Source organism: Leucoraja erinacea, chromosome 31 (assembly GCF_028641065.1).
Source record: "Leucoraja erinacea ecotype New England chromosome 31, Leri_hhj_1, whole genome shotgun sequence".
Lineage (NCBI taxonomy): Eukaryota > Metazoa > Chordata > Chondrichthyes > Rajiformes > Rajidae > Leucoraja > Leucoraja erinaceus.
In genome coordinates, this window is record NC_073407.1 from 17,957,993 (window position 1) to 17,973,161 (window position 15,169).

General features: G+C 44.4%; 1 protein-coding gene across 1 annotated transcript in view; it reads right to left on the reverse strand.

Annotated features, from left to right (window-relative positions):
* Nucleotides 1–171: 171 nt before the first annotated feature.
* The window catches only part of LOC129712018 (centrosome-associated protein 350-like), a 29,266-nt gene continuing 14,268 nt past the window's right edge, over nt 172–15,169 (reverse strand). Inside the window, exons 8-9 of the mRNA XM_055660140.1 lie at nt 1,916–2,064; nt 172–315 (exon numbers count right to left, since the gene is read on the reverse strand). Coding sequence (XP_055516115.1) covers nt 182–315; nt 1,916–2,064 — 283 coding nt within the window. The 3' untranslated portion in view covers nt 172–181. The remainder of the gene's footprint in view (nt 316–1,915; nt 2,065–15,169) is intronic.

Consider the following 15,169-nt stretch of genomic DNA (forward strand, 5'->3'; position numbering starts at 1 on the left):
AGGGATATTGATCACATGCAGGTAGAAGAGATTAATTCAACAACATCATGTTTGGCACGAACACTGGTGTTCTGTTCCATGTTCTGTACAGTTTTATGTTAAATTTATTACAAAGAGAGCAGCCAAACCTGGAAGGAAAAAAAAATCACGGGAAGAATGAAAGAAAGAGATAGGTTCACTCCTAATGTGGAATGTGTACTTTAAGCACAATCAGAGCCATTAATGAGGAAAGTCTTACCTTTCCACTCCGAGTGGAGAGACCATAGCTTCTAGGGGAGCGAGTCGTCTGGTAATTATGGCTGTGTTCAACATTAGCTGACAAATTAAAGAATAATGATTGATTAATGGTAAAATCAGAGGGGTAACGGTTACGATGAGACAATTTGGGAGCCTAAACTCAGAGCCATCTACAGCTGATAGCCTATGGAATACGTGAGAAGTTTAGACGTTTAATTCTACACAGGTAAATGGCCTCCACAAAACCATAATTTGTGATCAGACAATCTGTTTTCTGTGATCATGAATGAGGAATGAATATTAACAAGGACTATTGCATTTTAAAGTATACTAGACCAAGTGCAGACCCGTTGGGTCTGCTCCCCCAACGCAGCCGTTCCCAACTCGTAGCCCCCACGGGAGACGTGGTCCTCCAACTCAAGCGGCTCAGGAATCAGCAGTGCGGCTGTTTTTAAATGGCGTCTTTGGGGCGAGATGCGGGCGCCAGCAGCCGTTATGGTCGCTGGCCAGCAGGATGCGACAAAATGAGTGAGTGGGGGGGGGGGGGAATTTGAAAGACAAGGAGGTTTCTGCTGTGGAGCCTCTCTCAAAGGTAAGGATATTTTGGATCTGCTGGAGCCCCTTGCAGGCTATGCAACAGTCTGTTTTTGCAAAGGGATTTTGATTTGGAAGCAAATCCCTCATTAATATCCAGGGAATTGGCTGTGACTGGCTGCCATTTTATGTCACAGACATACATTTTTAGATGAAAAAAAGATGATTATAATTAACAGGCGGAATGGTGGCGCAGTGGTAGAGTTGCTGCCTTACAGCGCTTGCAGCACCGGGGACCCAAGTTCGATCCCGACTGCAGGTGCTGTCTGTACGGAGTTCTCCCACACTCCAAAGACGTCCAGGTATGGAGGTTAATTGGCTTGGTATAAGTGTACATTGTCCCTAGTGTGTGTAGGATAGTGTTAATTTTCACACAGAGAGTGGTGAATCTCTGGAACTCTCTGCCACAGAGGGTAGTTGAGGCCAGTTCATTGGCTATATTTAAGAGGGAGTTAGATGTGGCCCTTGTGGCCAAGGGGATCCGATGGAGAGAAGGCAGGTACGGGATACTGAGTTGGATGATCAGCCATGATCATATTGAATGGCGGTGCAGGTCGAAGGGCCGAATGGCCTACTCCTGCACCTAATTTCTATGTTTCTATGTTAATGTGCGGGTCGCAGGTCGGCGCGGACTCAGTGGGCCGAAGGGCCTGTTTCCGCGCCGTATCTCATAACTAAAACTAAATTATTATACTGCAAGTATTAGTGTGCATATTTTATTAAGAAGATGAATGCATATAATGTGATTGCAAGTTGGCAGGGAGACAATGAAAGACTTTGGTTTTTCCATTTGGCACGTTGGCAAAGGTGAACAATCTCCCAATAAAAGCAATTTGAGTTTTGTACATATTTATCCCCTATGTGGACACAGTGGCATTACTTGTATCTGACAAATAAAGGATGGATGCGGTGCAGGATTGATAAACCTCTGGTCTTTACATCCCATAATTGCCAGGATGCTCTATCCTCAACCACCACATGAATGTGACCTTGATTGTCAATAGATTCTGAAGGTGGAGTTACCACAAATCTCCTTCCATCTAAAATACCCAGAAGGGCATTGATGCCAGAGATAGATACCCACCAGACTCCTCCTCTCTGCCAGGCTGCTTGACCCTTGGAGGTGAGATGGGCATTATCCTGGATGGTGACCTGTGTGAACCCAATCTCCTACTCCTCTGCAACAAGAGGGATTTGTTGCCACCTTGCATTTTGCTTGTTTCACAAGTTCTCCTGGGATGGGGAAGAGAGAGAACTGTTGAACAACAAGGCTTTATAATTCTTTAAAACATATTAATCACATAACATTAAACAAAATAGAAATGGGCCACTTAGCCCTATTGTCCAAGGTGGTCATTATGCTCCGCGCAAGTCCCTTCCCATCCAACGCGGACCAACTCCTGTTAGAATGTTAGATAAAGCCATGTCTGAAGCAACTACACATAACACCATTATAACGACTTATTGTTATGGTCACACATTATATTACTAGATGCTTAAGCGTTGCATATATTACAAAATGGCAAACATTGGACGGAATGTCAGCTACTGAGTGGACGCATCACATCCTGGTTCGACAACTCGAACGGCCACAAATGAAGGAAACTACAGAGTATGGTCCACACTGAGCGGTCCATCGCAGGGACTGGCCTCCCCACCATCGAATGGGTCTACAGGAGGGGCTGCTGCAAATATCAGCTACTATCAAAGACCCACATCACTTTGTCCGCACTCTCATTTTTGCTCCATCAAGATGGTGGCATAGGAGTCTGAAAGTCATGACCATCAGGCTCAAGAACAGCCACCAAGTTACTCCAGCACTTTTTTCCCCCAAGAATAGCTTCTTCCCAACAACTATCTTGAACACTAAACACCAACCTCAAAGTACGGACTTCTATAGATTACCTTCGGTTGAACTAAGGAAGACAGGTTTTTTTGTGTGGTTATTAATCTATTGGATTTCTTGTGTTTTGTTTGTTATACATTATCTGTGAGTGTTGCGTTTGTAGACCAGTTATGCTGCTGTAAGTAGGAATTTCATTGTTCAGTTGTCAGTACACATGGCAATAGAACACTCTTGACAAATGGTGACCACATTCTTATGGCTCCTGCAGAGGCAGACTGTTAGAGATGATTAATTCAGTGGAATCCTAAACACTGGGATTCATTGCACAGGCACAGGAAGCATCTGTCAGATGCATGGCTAACATCATTGGAGTTGTCCACTAACCTATCAAGTATCCAGATGATACGTAGTTATTAACGGAAGCGACTATACAGATGCTGGAATAGAGCAAAAAACTGATGGAGGAACTCAGAGCGTCAGGCAACATCTCTGGAGGGACATCTCTGGAGTTCCTCTAGTTTGTATGGGTGTGTGCGTGTGCGTGTGCGTGTGTACATCGTGGGAGGAGCCATCTTGGGGAACGGCTGCTAACCAGCAGCCATCCGTTTAATACACTTTTATTTTGCAGTTTTAGTTAGTCCTGTGCCCTGTTTGTGGGAGAGATAGTATTTTTATTGTGGGGGGTAGGGGGTAACAATCTTTCTAGGTCCCTACCTGGTCGGTGAGGCATATTTTTCTCCGGGCTGCCCCGTCGACCCGTCCTCGTGGCCTACCAGCGGGCGTGGAGCGCCGTTTCCTGGTGGGGACCGCCCAGCACCTCGGCTTCGGTGGCGGCTCAGCGCTGGAGCGCTATCGCGGAGCGGAGCGGGCGATGCCTTGCCTGGGTTGCCGCGCTGGATTGACGCACTGGAGATCCGGTGAGCTGTGACCGCCGAGATCAACACCTCCGGGCTGCGGGTCTGCGGAGCGGGCGGCGCCGACTTTAACATTGGGAGCCTGGGAGCTCCAAACCGGCGCGGCCTTGTCGGCTTCGGAAGCCACGGTCTCCAGTTAGGAAGCGGCCGTTCCAGGTGGCCCAGCCGCTGAAAGGACTCTCCCGACGCCGGGGCAACAGCATCCGGCCTCCGTAGAGACAATAGCGGAGGTCTCAATAGGCCTGACTTTGGGAGAAATAGGGATTGGGACTGGACATTGTGCCTTCCCCCACAGTGGTAACCATTGTGGGGGGATGATTTTTTGTGTGTAATGTGAATATGTTAGTTTGTGTCCAAGATGGCTGTCAGAAGGGAGAGTGGATGCTGGCACGGTTTAGCTGCCACTGCTCTCTCTTCACATTGTGTTTTTGATTTTTTGTCTTTGGAGCGAATTCTGTCTTTAATTTGTGTATTGGTGATGTCATTATTATTTATTTTACATAGAAACATAGAAACATAGAAAATGGGTGCAGGAGTAGGCCATTAGGCCCTTCGAGCCTGCACCGCCATTCAATATGATCATGGCTGATCATCCAACTCGGTATCCCGTACCTGCCTTCTCTCCATACCCTCTGATCCCCTTAGCCACAAGGGCCACATCTAACTCCCTCTTAAATATAGCCAATGAACTGGCCTCAACTACCCTCTGTGGCAGAGAGTTCCAGAGATTCACCACTCTCTGTGTGAAAAATGTTCTTCTCATCTCGGTTTTAAAGGATTTCCCCCTTATCCTTAAGCTGTGACCCCTTGTCCTGGACTTCCCCAACATCGGGAACAATCTTCCCGCATCTAGCCTGTCCAACCCCTTAAGAATTTTGTAAGTTTCTATAAGATCCCCTCTCAATCTCCTAAATTCTAGAGAGTATAAACCAAGTCTATCCAGTCTTTCTTCATAAGACAGTCCTGACATCCCAGGAATCAGTCTGGTGAACCTTCTCTGCACTCCCTCTACGGCAATAATGTCCTCTCAGATTTGGAGACCAAAACTGTACGCAATACTCCAAGTGTGGTCTCACCAAGACCCTGTACAACTGCAGTAGAACCTCCCTGCTCCTATACTCAAATCCTTTTGCAATGAAAGCTAACATACCATTCGCTTTCTTTACTGCCTGCTGCACCTGCATGCCTACCTTCAATGACTGGTGTACCATGACACCCAGGTCTTGCTGCATCTCCCCCTTTCCCAATCTGCCACCATTTAGATAATACTCCGACTATATGTTTTTTTCTCTCTTGTTAATTTCTGTAAGGTGTCCTTGAGACTTTGAAAGGCGCCCGAAAATAAAATTTATTATTATTACTACATATTTGGATTAGGTATAACCTGGAGAGATTGGAAGACAGAGCATGTAAGCAGACCCTACGGACCACTGACCCCATCAATTACTCGTCCACACTAGTTCTATGTTATCCCACTATTCCTTACACATTAGGGCAATTTAAAATTGGCTAATTAAGCTACAAACTCATTTTTTTAAATATGTTCTGTGAGGCAGCTACTGTGCCCTGTGCATTGGTGTCAGCTATGAAGGTAGTATCTGGGATGGGTATTCAATCCTCAGCCTGAAACTCAAGAGGCAAACTAAACGGACATTAAGGATGAATATTCCCCAAAAGGAAACTCTGGTTTGCATAAACCTTGGAGCAATCTTGTAGGGGGAAGAACATTTCTTGCCTACATTGGCTCACACTACAGATGTATAATTGCATGGGAACACAGCTGTCAATGGGCTTTACTCCACAATCAGCTTATATAAATCTCATTGCATTGCTGCAGTAATAAGCTGTTCATTTTCCTGGCAGGGAATAACAGAAAAACAGCCAAAAGAGCTTAGCAGATTGTGCATTGTCCCAAATACATAGAAATAGCAACATTATAACATGGGACAAGGTCTAACCAGCCCCAGGAGTTTCAACCAAACATAGCAGCAAATAATTCTAATCACATTTACCCATTCTGTTCCAGTTTTACTTCCACCCCATTCTTTGTCTGCATGTTTGGTCTCCTTTTTGAATTTTGTTAGTTTCTGCTTCGAACACCAACCCCGTAAAAATATTTGGCTGCCCCACAACTTTGCCTGAAGATCTTTCTCCAACCCTCATTTTGAAAATCCCACATTCCATCATTTTCCAGCTCCCCAATCTCCATCTCCCCCCCCCCCCCCCCCCCCCCCCCCCCCCCCCGGTACTTCAGTCTGATGAAGGGTCCCAACCAGAAACCTTATCTGTCTATTCCCACCACAGATGCTTCCTGACCCACTGAGTTCCTAAGTCTCCGATCTCTCAGTTTCTGGAATCCCAGATCCCTACCAAAAGGTTATAATTTATATCTAATCTGCTGCAAACCCATGAGTTGCAACAATTCTACCACCTCATCAAGCGATTTTTCGACAAAAGAAACGCAAATTTTCAATGTCTATATATTTTATCGAATCAGGGAGCTGGAGCATTCTAGTTAATTGATGCTCGACGTTCTCTTAAAACCTCACCATTTTTCTAAGAGAAATAAATTTAAATGGCTCACATTTATTTTTAAATCAGAGGATACATTGCATAGTTTTACTTCGAAATGTGGACAAAAGGCTTAGTTTTCAACAGGTCATCACTTTTGACATTGTAATGAACAGATCCTGAAGAAAGGTCTTGACCCGAAATGTCACCTATTCCTTTTTTCCAGAGATGCTGCCTGACCTGTTGAGTTACTCCAGCACTTTGTGTCTTTTCTTGTAAACCAGCGTCTGCAGTTTCTTTTGCAAGTCGCCTTCCTCCTCCCTTCCCACTCTGCCCTTCCCTACCACATCACCAGACTGATTCCTGGAATGTCAAGACTTTCATATGAAGAAAGACTAGATAGACTCGGCTTGTACTCGCTAGAATTTAGAAGATTGACGGGGGATCTTATAGAAACTTACAAAATTCTTAAGGGGTTGGACAGGCTAGATGCAGAAAGATTGTTCCAGATGTTGGGGAAGTCCAGAACAAGGGGTCACAGTTTAAGGATAAGGGAGAAATCTTTTAGGACTGAGATGAGAAAAAACATTTTTTACACAGAGAGTGGTGAATCTGTGGAATTCTCTGCCACAGAATGTAGTTGAGGCCAGTTCATTGGCTATATTTAAGAGGGAGTTAGATGTGGCCCTTGTGGCTAAAAGGATCAGGGGGTATGGAAAGAAGGCAGGTACAGGATACTGAGTTGGATGATCAGCCAAGATCATATTGAATGGCGGTGCAGGCTCAAAGGGCCGAATGGCCTACTCCTGCACCTATTTTCTATGTTTTTTTGTTTCTATATCCCAGTGCCTCGTTTACTCCCTCTCAGAAGTTTAAACTGCTTTAAACCCAAGCGTAAATTGCACACCAAGACTCTGTCTGGGAAGTGCATATGGGGGGGCGGGGGGGGACGACAGATTGTTTCTGAAATAAACCTACAAAGCGAGCGACCTTGATCTCTGAAGAGAGTTAAAATCTAGGGCAAGTGTTTCAACTGTCTAATCCAATTGCAATTGTGAACTACCAAACAATCTCCTTAACACGGATCTCCTGCTGTATTAAGCATCGCTACATCTATTGTTTGGGGGAGTATGCATTAAAATTATTAATAGATAGAAAAAAAATCTGCATGAAATTATTGTTGCCCGAGGAATCCAGCTCCAAGTGTTTAGCAGATTAGTAGAAGAACCTTTCACTTCGGAGCCTCTCTCACTGAAATTAATTTGATGATATAAGCCCTTGAGATATAGACCATCATCAGTTCAGGGAAGTAGACTGTGATGTTAAGATTATTAAGCTCTTTTCTCAACCCTGACTCATCTGCCATTAAGTGGTCTTTAGGTTCAAAGAAAGATTATGCTGTTTTCCAACAATTAAAAAAAGCAATATAGTAACAATGCACATCCACTTCAGATTGTGGAAGTGTCTTTGTTCTTAGGCTCCAGTCTCTCTGGTTAAGTCAACCCTTTCCTGGTTTGGACGGTTTTTAGACTAGACCCCCTCAGCCACACAACCTCGTCATTCGGCCCCACAGGCCCATGCCAGCTGTTGAAGTAGAGCACCCAGCAGGCGATTGGTGGAAGCAAAGATTGATACTGTCACTAGCTGACCACTTGGGCCTGTGATGTATCTCTGATGGGGTTCCATGGTGAGGCTATCTCCTTGACCGTTGGGTGTTATGCTAATCGACACTGGTCAATTCAACAAGCAAAGAGCAAAGTATTGGATGAATCCAACAGATCAGACAACATCTGTGGAGAGAAAAGGACAGATGATGTTTTTGGTCAGGACCCTCCTTAAGTTCCAAAATGGCGTCTGTCCCTTTCCATCCACAGATGCTGCCTGATCTGCAGCATCACATCTTGGAACAGTATTCAGCACTGGATCAGGCCCTTCGGCCCACAATGCTTGTGCCAAACATGATGCCTAGCTCTTTGTTTAAGAGGGAACTGCAGATGCTGGAGAATCGAAGGTTACACAAAAAAGCTGGAGAAACTCAGCGGGTGCAGCAGCATCTATGGAGCGAAGGAAATAGGCAACGTTTCGGCCCGAAACGTTGCCTATTTCCTTCGCTCCATAGATGCTGCTGCACCCGCTGAGTTTCTCCACCATGATGCCTAGCTCAACTGTTCCATATTCCTGCACTTCTAAAAGCCTCAAGCTCCACTTTTGTATCTGCTTTCACCACCACCCCTGTCAATGTTTTCCAGTCCCCCACCACTGCATAAAAATAAACTTGCCCAGCACATCTCCATTAAACTCCCCCCCCCCCCCCCCGCCCCCCCTCTCACCCGATAGCTATGACCTCTATTCTTAGGCATTTGCACCCTGGGGAAAAAGGTTCTGACTGTCTACCCTATCTATGCCTCTCATAATTTTATATACTTCTATCAAGTCTCTCCCCAACCTCTGATATTCCCGAGAAAACAAACCCAATCTATCCAACCCTCTCCTGTGGCCGAAACTCTTTAATCCAGGCAGCATTCTGGTGAACGACCTCTGCAACCCGTCCAAACCCTCCTTATCTTTCCTGTAATGGGGTGGCCAGAATTGCTTAAGCTTACCCAACATCCAAGAGAGTCGCACCGTGACTTCTCCAACATGTTGCCTTTTACTCAACAATTCAGCACCATTTTAACAAACATTCTTTTGTTTCAGTAAAAATGTTTAAGTAAAGAACGGTGGATACAAAGACAGGAAAACATCATCAGGTTGGTAGGGATGTAAATGTACAGCACAACTAGCCGATGCTCCCAATGACTCTCATGGACTGGGAAAGCACAAGGACTTTTTTCATTTGGGACACTGCATCAAGGGAGCACATTAAGAGTTGGACGGATTGCCAGGTGGCAGGTAATTTGGCACATGGGTAAGGAGGGAAGACAGGTAACATTCCAGAGACTGGAAAGGTAGCGAGTTGGAGCAATGGCAGGTCACAGGGAAGGTTCACTGCACAATCTCACACCTTGAGGACACATCAGAGCCAGAGGCCATTTTGAATGCTGGAGACCACACCAGAGAGTTGACAATGCACAGATTGAAACATTTGTTTCCCAGGCAACCAGAGGGAGGATTTCAGCTCTGAGTGACCACACACAAAGCAGAGAGGCACCACAGTTCAGGAAAAACCACTCTGCCTTCACCTCAGCCATTAAACTTCTCCTGATTTTTCCTACAACTCCACAGTTCAGAACCATGATGTGATCAGGTAAATTGTGTAGCTTTCAGACCATTAATTTTCTTCATAATAGTAGCCAGGGATTGCAAAAACAAAGTTTCCCTCATTTTTAGTGCCTAAAGCAACAAATAACAACAATGCAATTCACCGCGAAGCCACAAGCCACATTTATAAAACATAAAGCACCACATACTATTTAAAATCATTTAAAAATAAATTGGATAGGCATATGGATGAGAAGGGAATGGAGGGTTATGGTATGAGTGCAGGCAGGTGGGACTAAGGGGAAAAAAAGTTGTTCGGCACGGACTTGTAGGGCCGAGATGGCCTGTTTCGGTGCTGTAATTGTTATATGTTATATGTTATATGTTATACTAACAATAAAACGATCGCTCCAAGGCACAACTGCTATTGTGTCCAGCCTGATAATCTCCAGGCAGAAAAAAAGGCTTTTTCATTAAATAGATGCAAATGCACTTCACTAGTACAGCCTCAACCTTAAGCTTCAGATTAATCCTCCAGATACATTCAATCTTGTCGTACTCTCAGCAATAAAGGAAGACCACGGACAGATAAGCTAAATATATAACATGGAAAAGTACAGTTTAGGAACAGTTCCTTCAGCCCACAATGTCTGTGTCAAAACACAATGCCAAGGTGAACTTCAGGGCTACTGAATGGGAGGTAAATATTTGAGGATTGTTAAAGTGAATATTGGGAGTCACACAGCAAGATCTCAGACAGCTGTTCGTTCATTGTGATTGGTTATGCTATAAATGTCAACAAGAGGATATTGGGTATAATGCATATCGGGGGCAGGTTTTGCAGATTGGTTGTGAGAATTCCCTTGTACCCATCTCAAAGCCTTGACATCTCACCCGAAAAATGACAGGTTAGACAGTGCAGCACTCCTATAGTACTGTAGTGTCCAGCAGTCTTAGATCTGTGTGAGACTGGCATTGCACCCATAGTCTACCAATTGCGAATCGAAGCATCACTAATAATCAGACCTGCCGTCAAAAGCAGGTAAATGGGATAAGATTAGATGGGGCATCTTGGTTGGAATAGACAAATTGAGCTAAAGAGCCTGCTTCCATCCTGTATGACTTCATGAAGTTGCAATCAGTGCTACCCATGGCAGCATGCAGACAACCAATGTCTGGGCAGCTTCTCCAGTTCCCCACCTCTCCCCCGCATCCCACAGTGCCTCAGAGGGCAATTTTGGGCACAAGAGTCAGGAAGGGATGTTGCAGCTTGATAAGACTTCAGTCAGGCCACTAGGGAGTATTGAGTGCAGTTCTGGTCACCCCAATACAGGAAGGATATGGAGGATAGACAGAAAATGCAGGAGTAACTCAGCGGGTCAGCCAACGTCGCTGAAGAAAGCGAATAGGTGACTTTTCAGGTCAAGACCCTTCGTCAGAGACGGTGCAAAAGTGGTTCACCAGGATACTTCCTGGATTAGAGGGCATTAGCTACAAGGAGAGATTGGACAAACATTTGTAAAACAGGCAGGGGCAGGAATATTATGGAAGGGGTATACAAGTGACCACAGCAGCCCACCTACAGATGTCCAGAGTTCATGAGAAATTCCCGTTCTCTCCCACAGTGAAAGGTGAACACGAGCCAATATTTATACGGAGGAGAGGCGGAAACAAATAGAAAGTGATCGATGGAAGGTACACAAAAATGATGGAGAAACTCAGCGGGTGCAGCAGCATCTATGGAGCGAAGGAAATAGGCAACGTTTCAGGCCGAAATCCTTCTTCATCCAGCATCTGCAGTTCCTTCTTAAACAAATGATCAATGGACATTGGGATATTAATTAAAACTTGACTGGTTGAGTTACTTCCAGTTAATCAATTTCCAATCGAACATAGCACAACAACTGATCCCACGAAGTCAGTGCCGTACATGATGCCAAGACCAACTCCTATCTGCCTGCACATAATCCATATCCCTTCGTTCCCTGTACATCCACATACCTGTCCAAAAGTCTCTTAAATGCCACAATTGTGTCATAATGTCGCAAGAAAAGTATATCTGCCCCTTATTGGCTGAGCATCTCTCACACAGACGATTGAAGCTCTATTAAGGTCAGAAGGCAGAGGATTAGAATTAGGCCATTCGGCCCATCAAGTCTACTCCTCCATCCAATCACGGCTGATCTATCTCTCCCTCCTAACCCCATTCTTCTGCCTTCTCCCCACAACATCTGACACCTGTACTAATCAAAAATCTTTCTATCTCTTTATTGAACAGAGAATTCAGACAGAAACTGTGTTGAAGGTGAAGAGTTCATCAAACATCGTTTTTTACAACCCCATCTTATGGCTTTCCCAATATTGATCGATCGATCGATTGATCAATAGAACATGAAATCCGACCCTTTGGCCCACCAAATCATTTTTTCACACTAGCTCCATGTTATCTCATTTTCGCATCCACTCTCTACACGTTAGGAGCAAATTAACGGCCAATTAACCTACAAACTCGCATGTTTTTAAGAATATTTAACATAGAAAAGGAACAGGCCTGACATTTGACATTTCCACGTTTGGAAAAAGGAACTGACCATCCACCCTATCTACGCATCTCATAATTTTATAAGCTTCTGTCAGGGTCTCCCCTTTACCTTCAAATTGCAGAGAAAACTGTCTACATTTGTCCAAACATAAATAATGTTACAATCATTTTTCCTTAGCAATCGTAACTCAACCAATACAATGCATAGGTTCATTTATCAGACACATGTTAACATCAATCAATATTCAGGCAAATAACAGAAGGCATGGTCAAAGTGGTAGGGTTTGAGGAGAATCTTTGAGGAAGAGTGCGGGGCAAAGTAATGAAGGAATTCCTAAGTCTGGGGTCCTAGATGGAGCACCAAAGACTCTGCAGAGTCTGGTCTGCGGGTAGTGTCGTGGGAGCGGTTTCAAACATGGTCCACAGTCCTATGGAGCCAAACTCTTAGGATAATGGGAGAGCAGAGGTGAGAATTTTACAACCAAAACAACAGATTGGAAGCCAATTTTGGCAGTAACGATAGGGATAGTGTGTAGTTCAGATAATGTAAAAGAAAACAAATCACAGTACAATCTCTGGAAATAAAATAAGAATTCAGAATGGCATCAAAAAGTGCAGGTTTGAACCTGCAGGTTTGCACCAAGGAAGGGCAGGTTTTGGGGTTTGCACCAAGGAGGGGAGGGGACCCTGGGGGTTTGCACCAAGGGGGGGGGGGGGGGGGGGGGGGGGGGGGGGGAGTGCCACACTGCCATCCTGTGGACAAAAGGTATACTGCAAACTCTTTTCCCATTATACTCCCTTTCCTCTTCCCATACTGACTGTCCTGTCCTGGGCCTCCTCCACTGCCAGAGCGGGGCCACAATGTGTACTGCGAACACAGGACAAATGGCCTCAAAAAGGAATTCATAATAATTTCTTGCCTTTCACATCTGTCGGAGATACTAAAATGGTTTGCAGCCAGTGAAGAATGATTGAAGTGTAGTAGTTGCTGTTATAAAGAGAATTGTAGCCATCAATTTGCATACAGCAAACATCCCCAATGACCTGATATACCTGCACATTAACTTTCTAATCTATATGAAAGTTCCAGAGGTCCTTCAACAATATCAGCTATATCCAAATGTTCACATCTTCTAAAGAAAATAGTTTTCTAATTCTTCTAAACAGTGGACATTTTTACTCTTCCCAGTACTTTTGTGGACAGCTAGCTGCCGGAACGCACGTTTAACAAACATACATCACACTGCCAGAAAATGAAATAATGATGTTTTAATTTTTAGAGGTGTAGACCTTAACAAAGAACTCCATCAACTTTTGTTCATTTTACCTTTATACCATCGGTAATACTTTATACTGAATATCCTCCGTCAATTTATAAATATTCTTGTTTTGTTTTTTTGTATGCTATTTCACACTTGCTTTATATTCTTTTATTCTGTTCGAAATAAAGAATTAAATTATAAATAAAATTAAAAAAAAAAAAAAAAAAAAATTTACAGGCACACAGAAGCATGAAGCATTTGGAAATAAGCCCTAATTGGATATTATGCACCCATTCTAAGCCAATCCTATTTTTGTTTGCTATCGCATCCCCTCTCACATGCCGTTTAAAGTCTTAACCATCTGAGGGCAGGGTCTCACATTGTGGGGTACAGGGGTAGTTGATGAGTCCCACATGAGACTTATTTTGCTGCAGAGCAGACAAATTTGCTTCATAAGTCATATGTGTGGGTCTTTTGGGAGATAGTGCACCCCCTTCCATCTGTAGCACTGTGCCAAACCCCAATGCATGGAATGAGGGTGGTCAGTATCGTCTGGAATGCCACGATTCTGGACAAGAGATTCCCTGGAGCTGCACTCACTCAAGGACATGTTAAGCACATGTTTGGATCAGTTCCTTCATCCACCTAGTAATCTCTTCTTTAGAATAGAATAGCTGATGCCGACTTAGTAATGTCCTGGACTGCCCAAAAAAGCCGACTGCGCGTGCGACTGAAACCCAAGCAGCATTCCTGGTCGGTCATACCCTGTCGCTCAAACAATCCATAGATGAGGTGGACAGTCTGAATGCTTTTCCCAGGATGGAGAAATCAAATACTACAAGGTATAGTTTTAAGGTGAGAGGGGCCAAGTTTAAAGGAGATGAGCAAGATAAGTTGTTGTTTTTTTTAAACCATATGACAGACAGATGATGGCGAGTCCCTGGAACATGCTACTGGAGGTGGTGGTTGAGGCCGATTATGATGGTGGCATTCAAGAGATGTGTGGATGGACACATGGATACACAGAGAGCGGAGGGATATGTATTATGTATAGAGACAAGATTTGGGCTTTGTCAGATCCTCACCTTGATCCAAGTCTTGGCATCATGTTGAGTGCAGACATCGAGGGCCGAAGGGCCTGTTCATGTGCCTCACTGTTCTATGATCTAACCTATTGGTTCTTGTCAGAGTCCCAATCCAACACCACAGAGAGTTTGCCCCTCTTCCTCAGGACAGATTTGACAAGTGATCAACGTAACATTGTAATCACAAGGTGGCACCACTGAGCACTCCATCAGAATGGCATTAGAGAATCTGCCGAGCCAATGTTATCTAGTGTTTAAGACAGTCACTGGGCACTCTCCTCCCCACTGGCCAAGGTTAGCCTCAATGACCCTAATGAACTAATGAACTGATGAGCAAAGGCAGGAGAATTCTGCTCCCAGAACTTATGACCTGCACATGTTGCCCCACTAGTGGCACCTGGGATAGTTATAGTCAGTCAGCAGTGCTGAAGTGGGGTGGAAGATTGCAACCTTCACGTGGTCCGCCCTGGTTCGACTAATGCAATCAACTAGACGTGCACACACGGAAGATCAAATGGAACAAGTTGTCCAACAACTTTAGGCTGTGCACGCCACACGAAAGAAGAAGTGCTGAAGTCAGTTACCTGGTCATTGTCACAATGTTTTTTTGTGAGAACTTGGGGCAGTGTTTTTAACAACGACAATCACACTTCAGAGGAAACTTATTGCCTGTAAAATACTTTGAAATCAAAAGCTAAAAAATGTAGACATTGGATGTTCCAGATAAAATCAAAATGCTAGAAATACTCAGCAGGACAGGCAGCATCGATGGAGAAATAAACAGAGATGGTGCATCAGATTAATACTCCATCATCAGAAGTTTCATAGCAGGTCCAGAGGTTGAATCTGAAGAATGGTCCTGACCCAAAACGGCACCTGTCCATTCCCTCCACCGATGTTGCCTTAGCCACTGAGTTGTTCCTTCAGCATTTTACATTTTCCTATATCATATTAAGATTTGTTCTTCGGGCGAAATG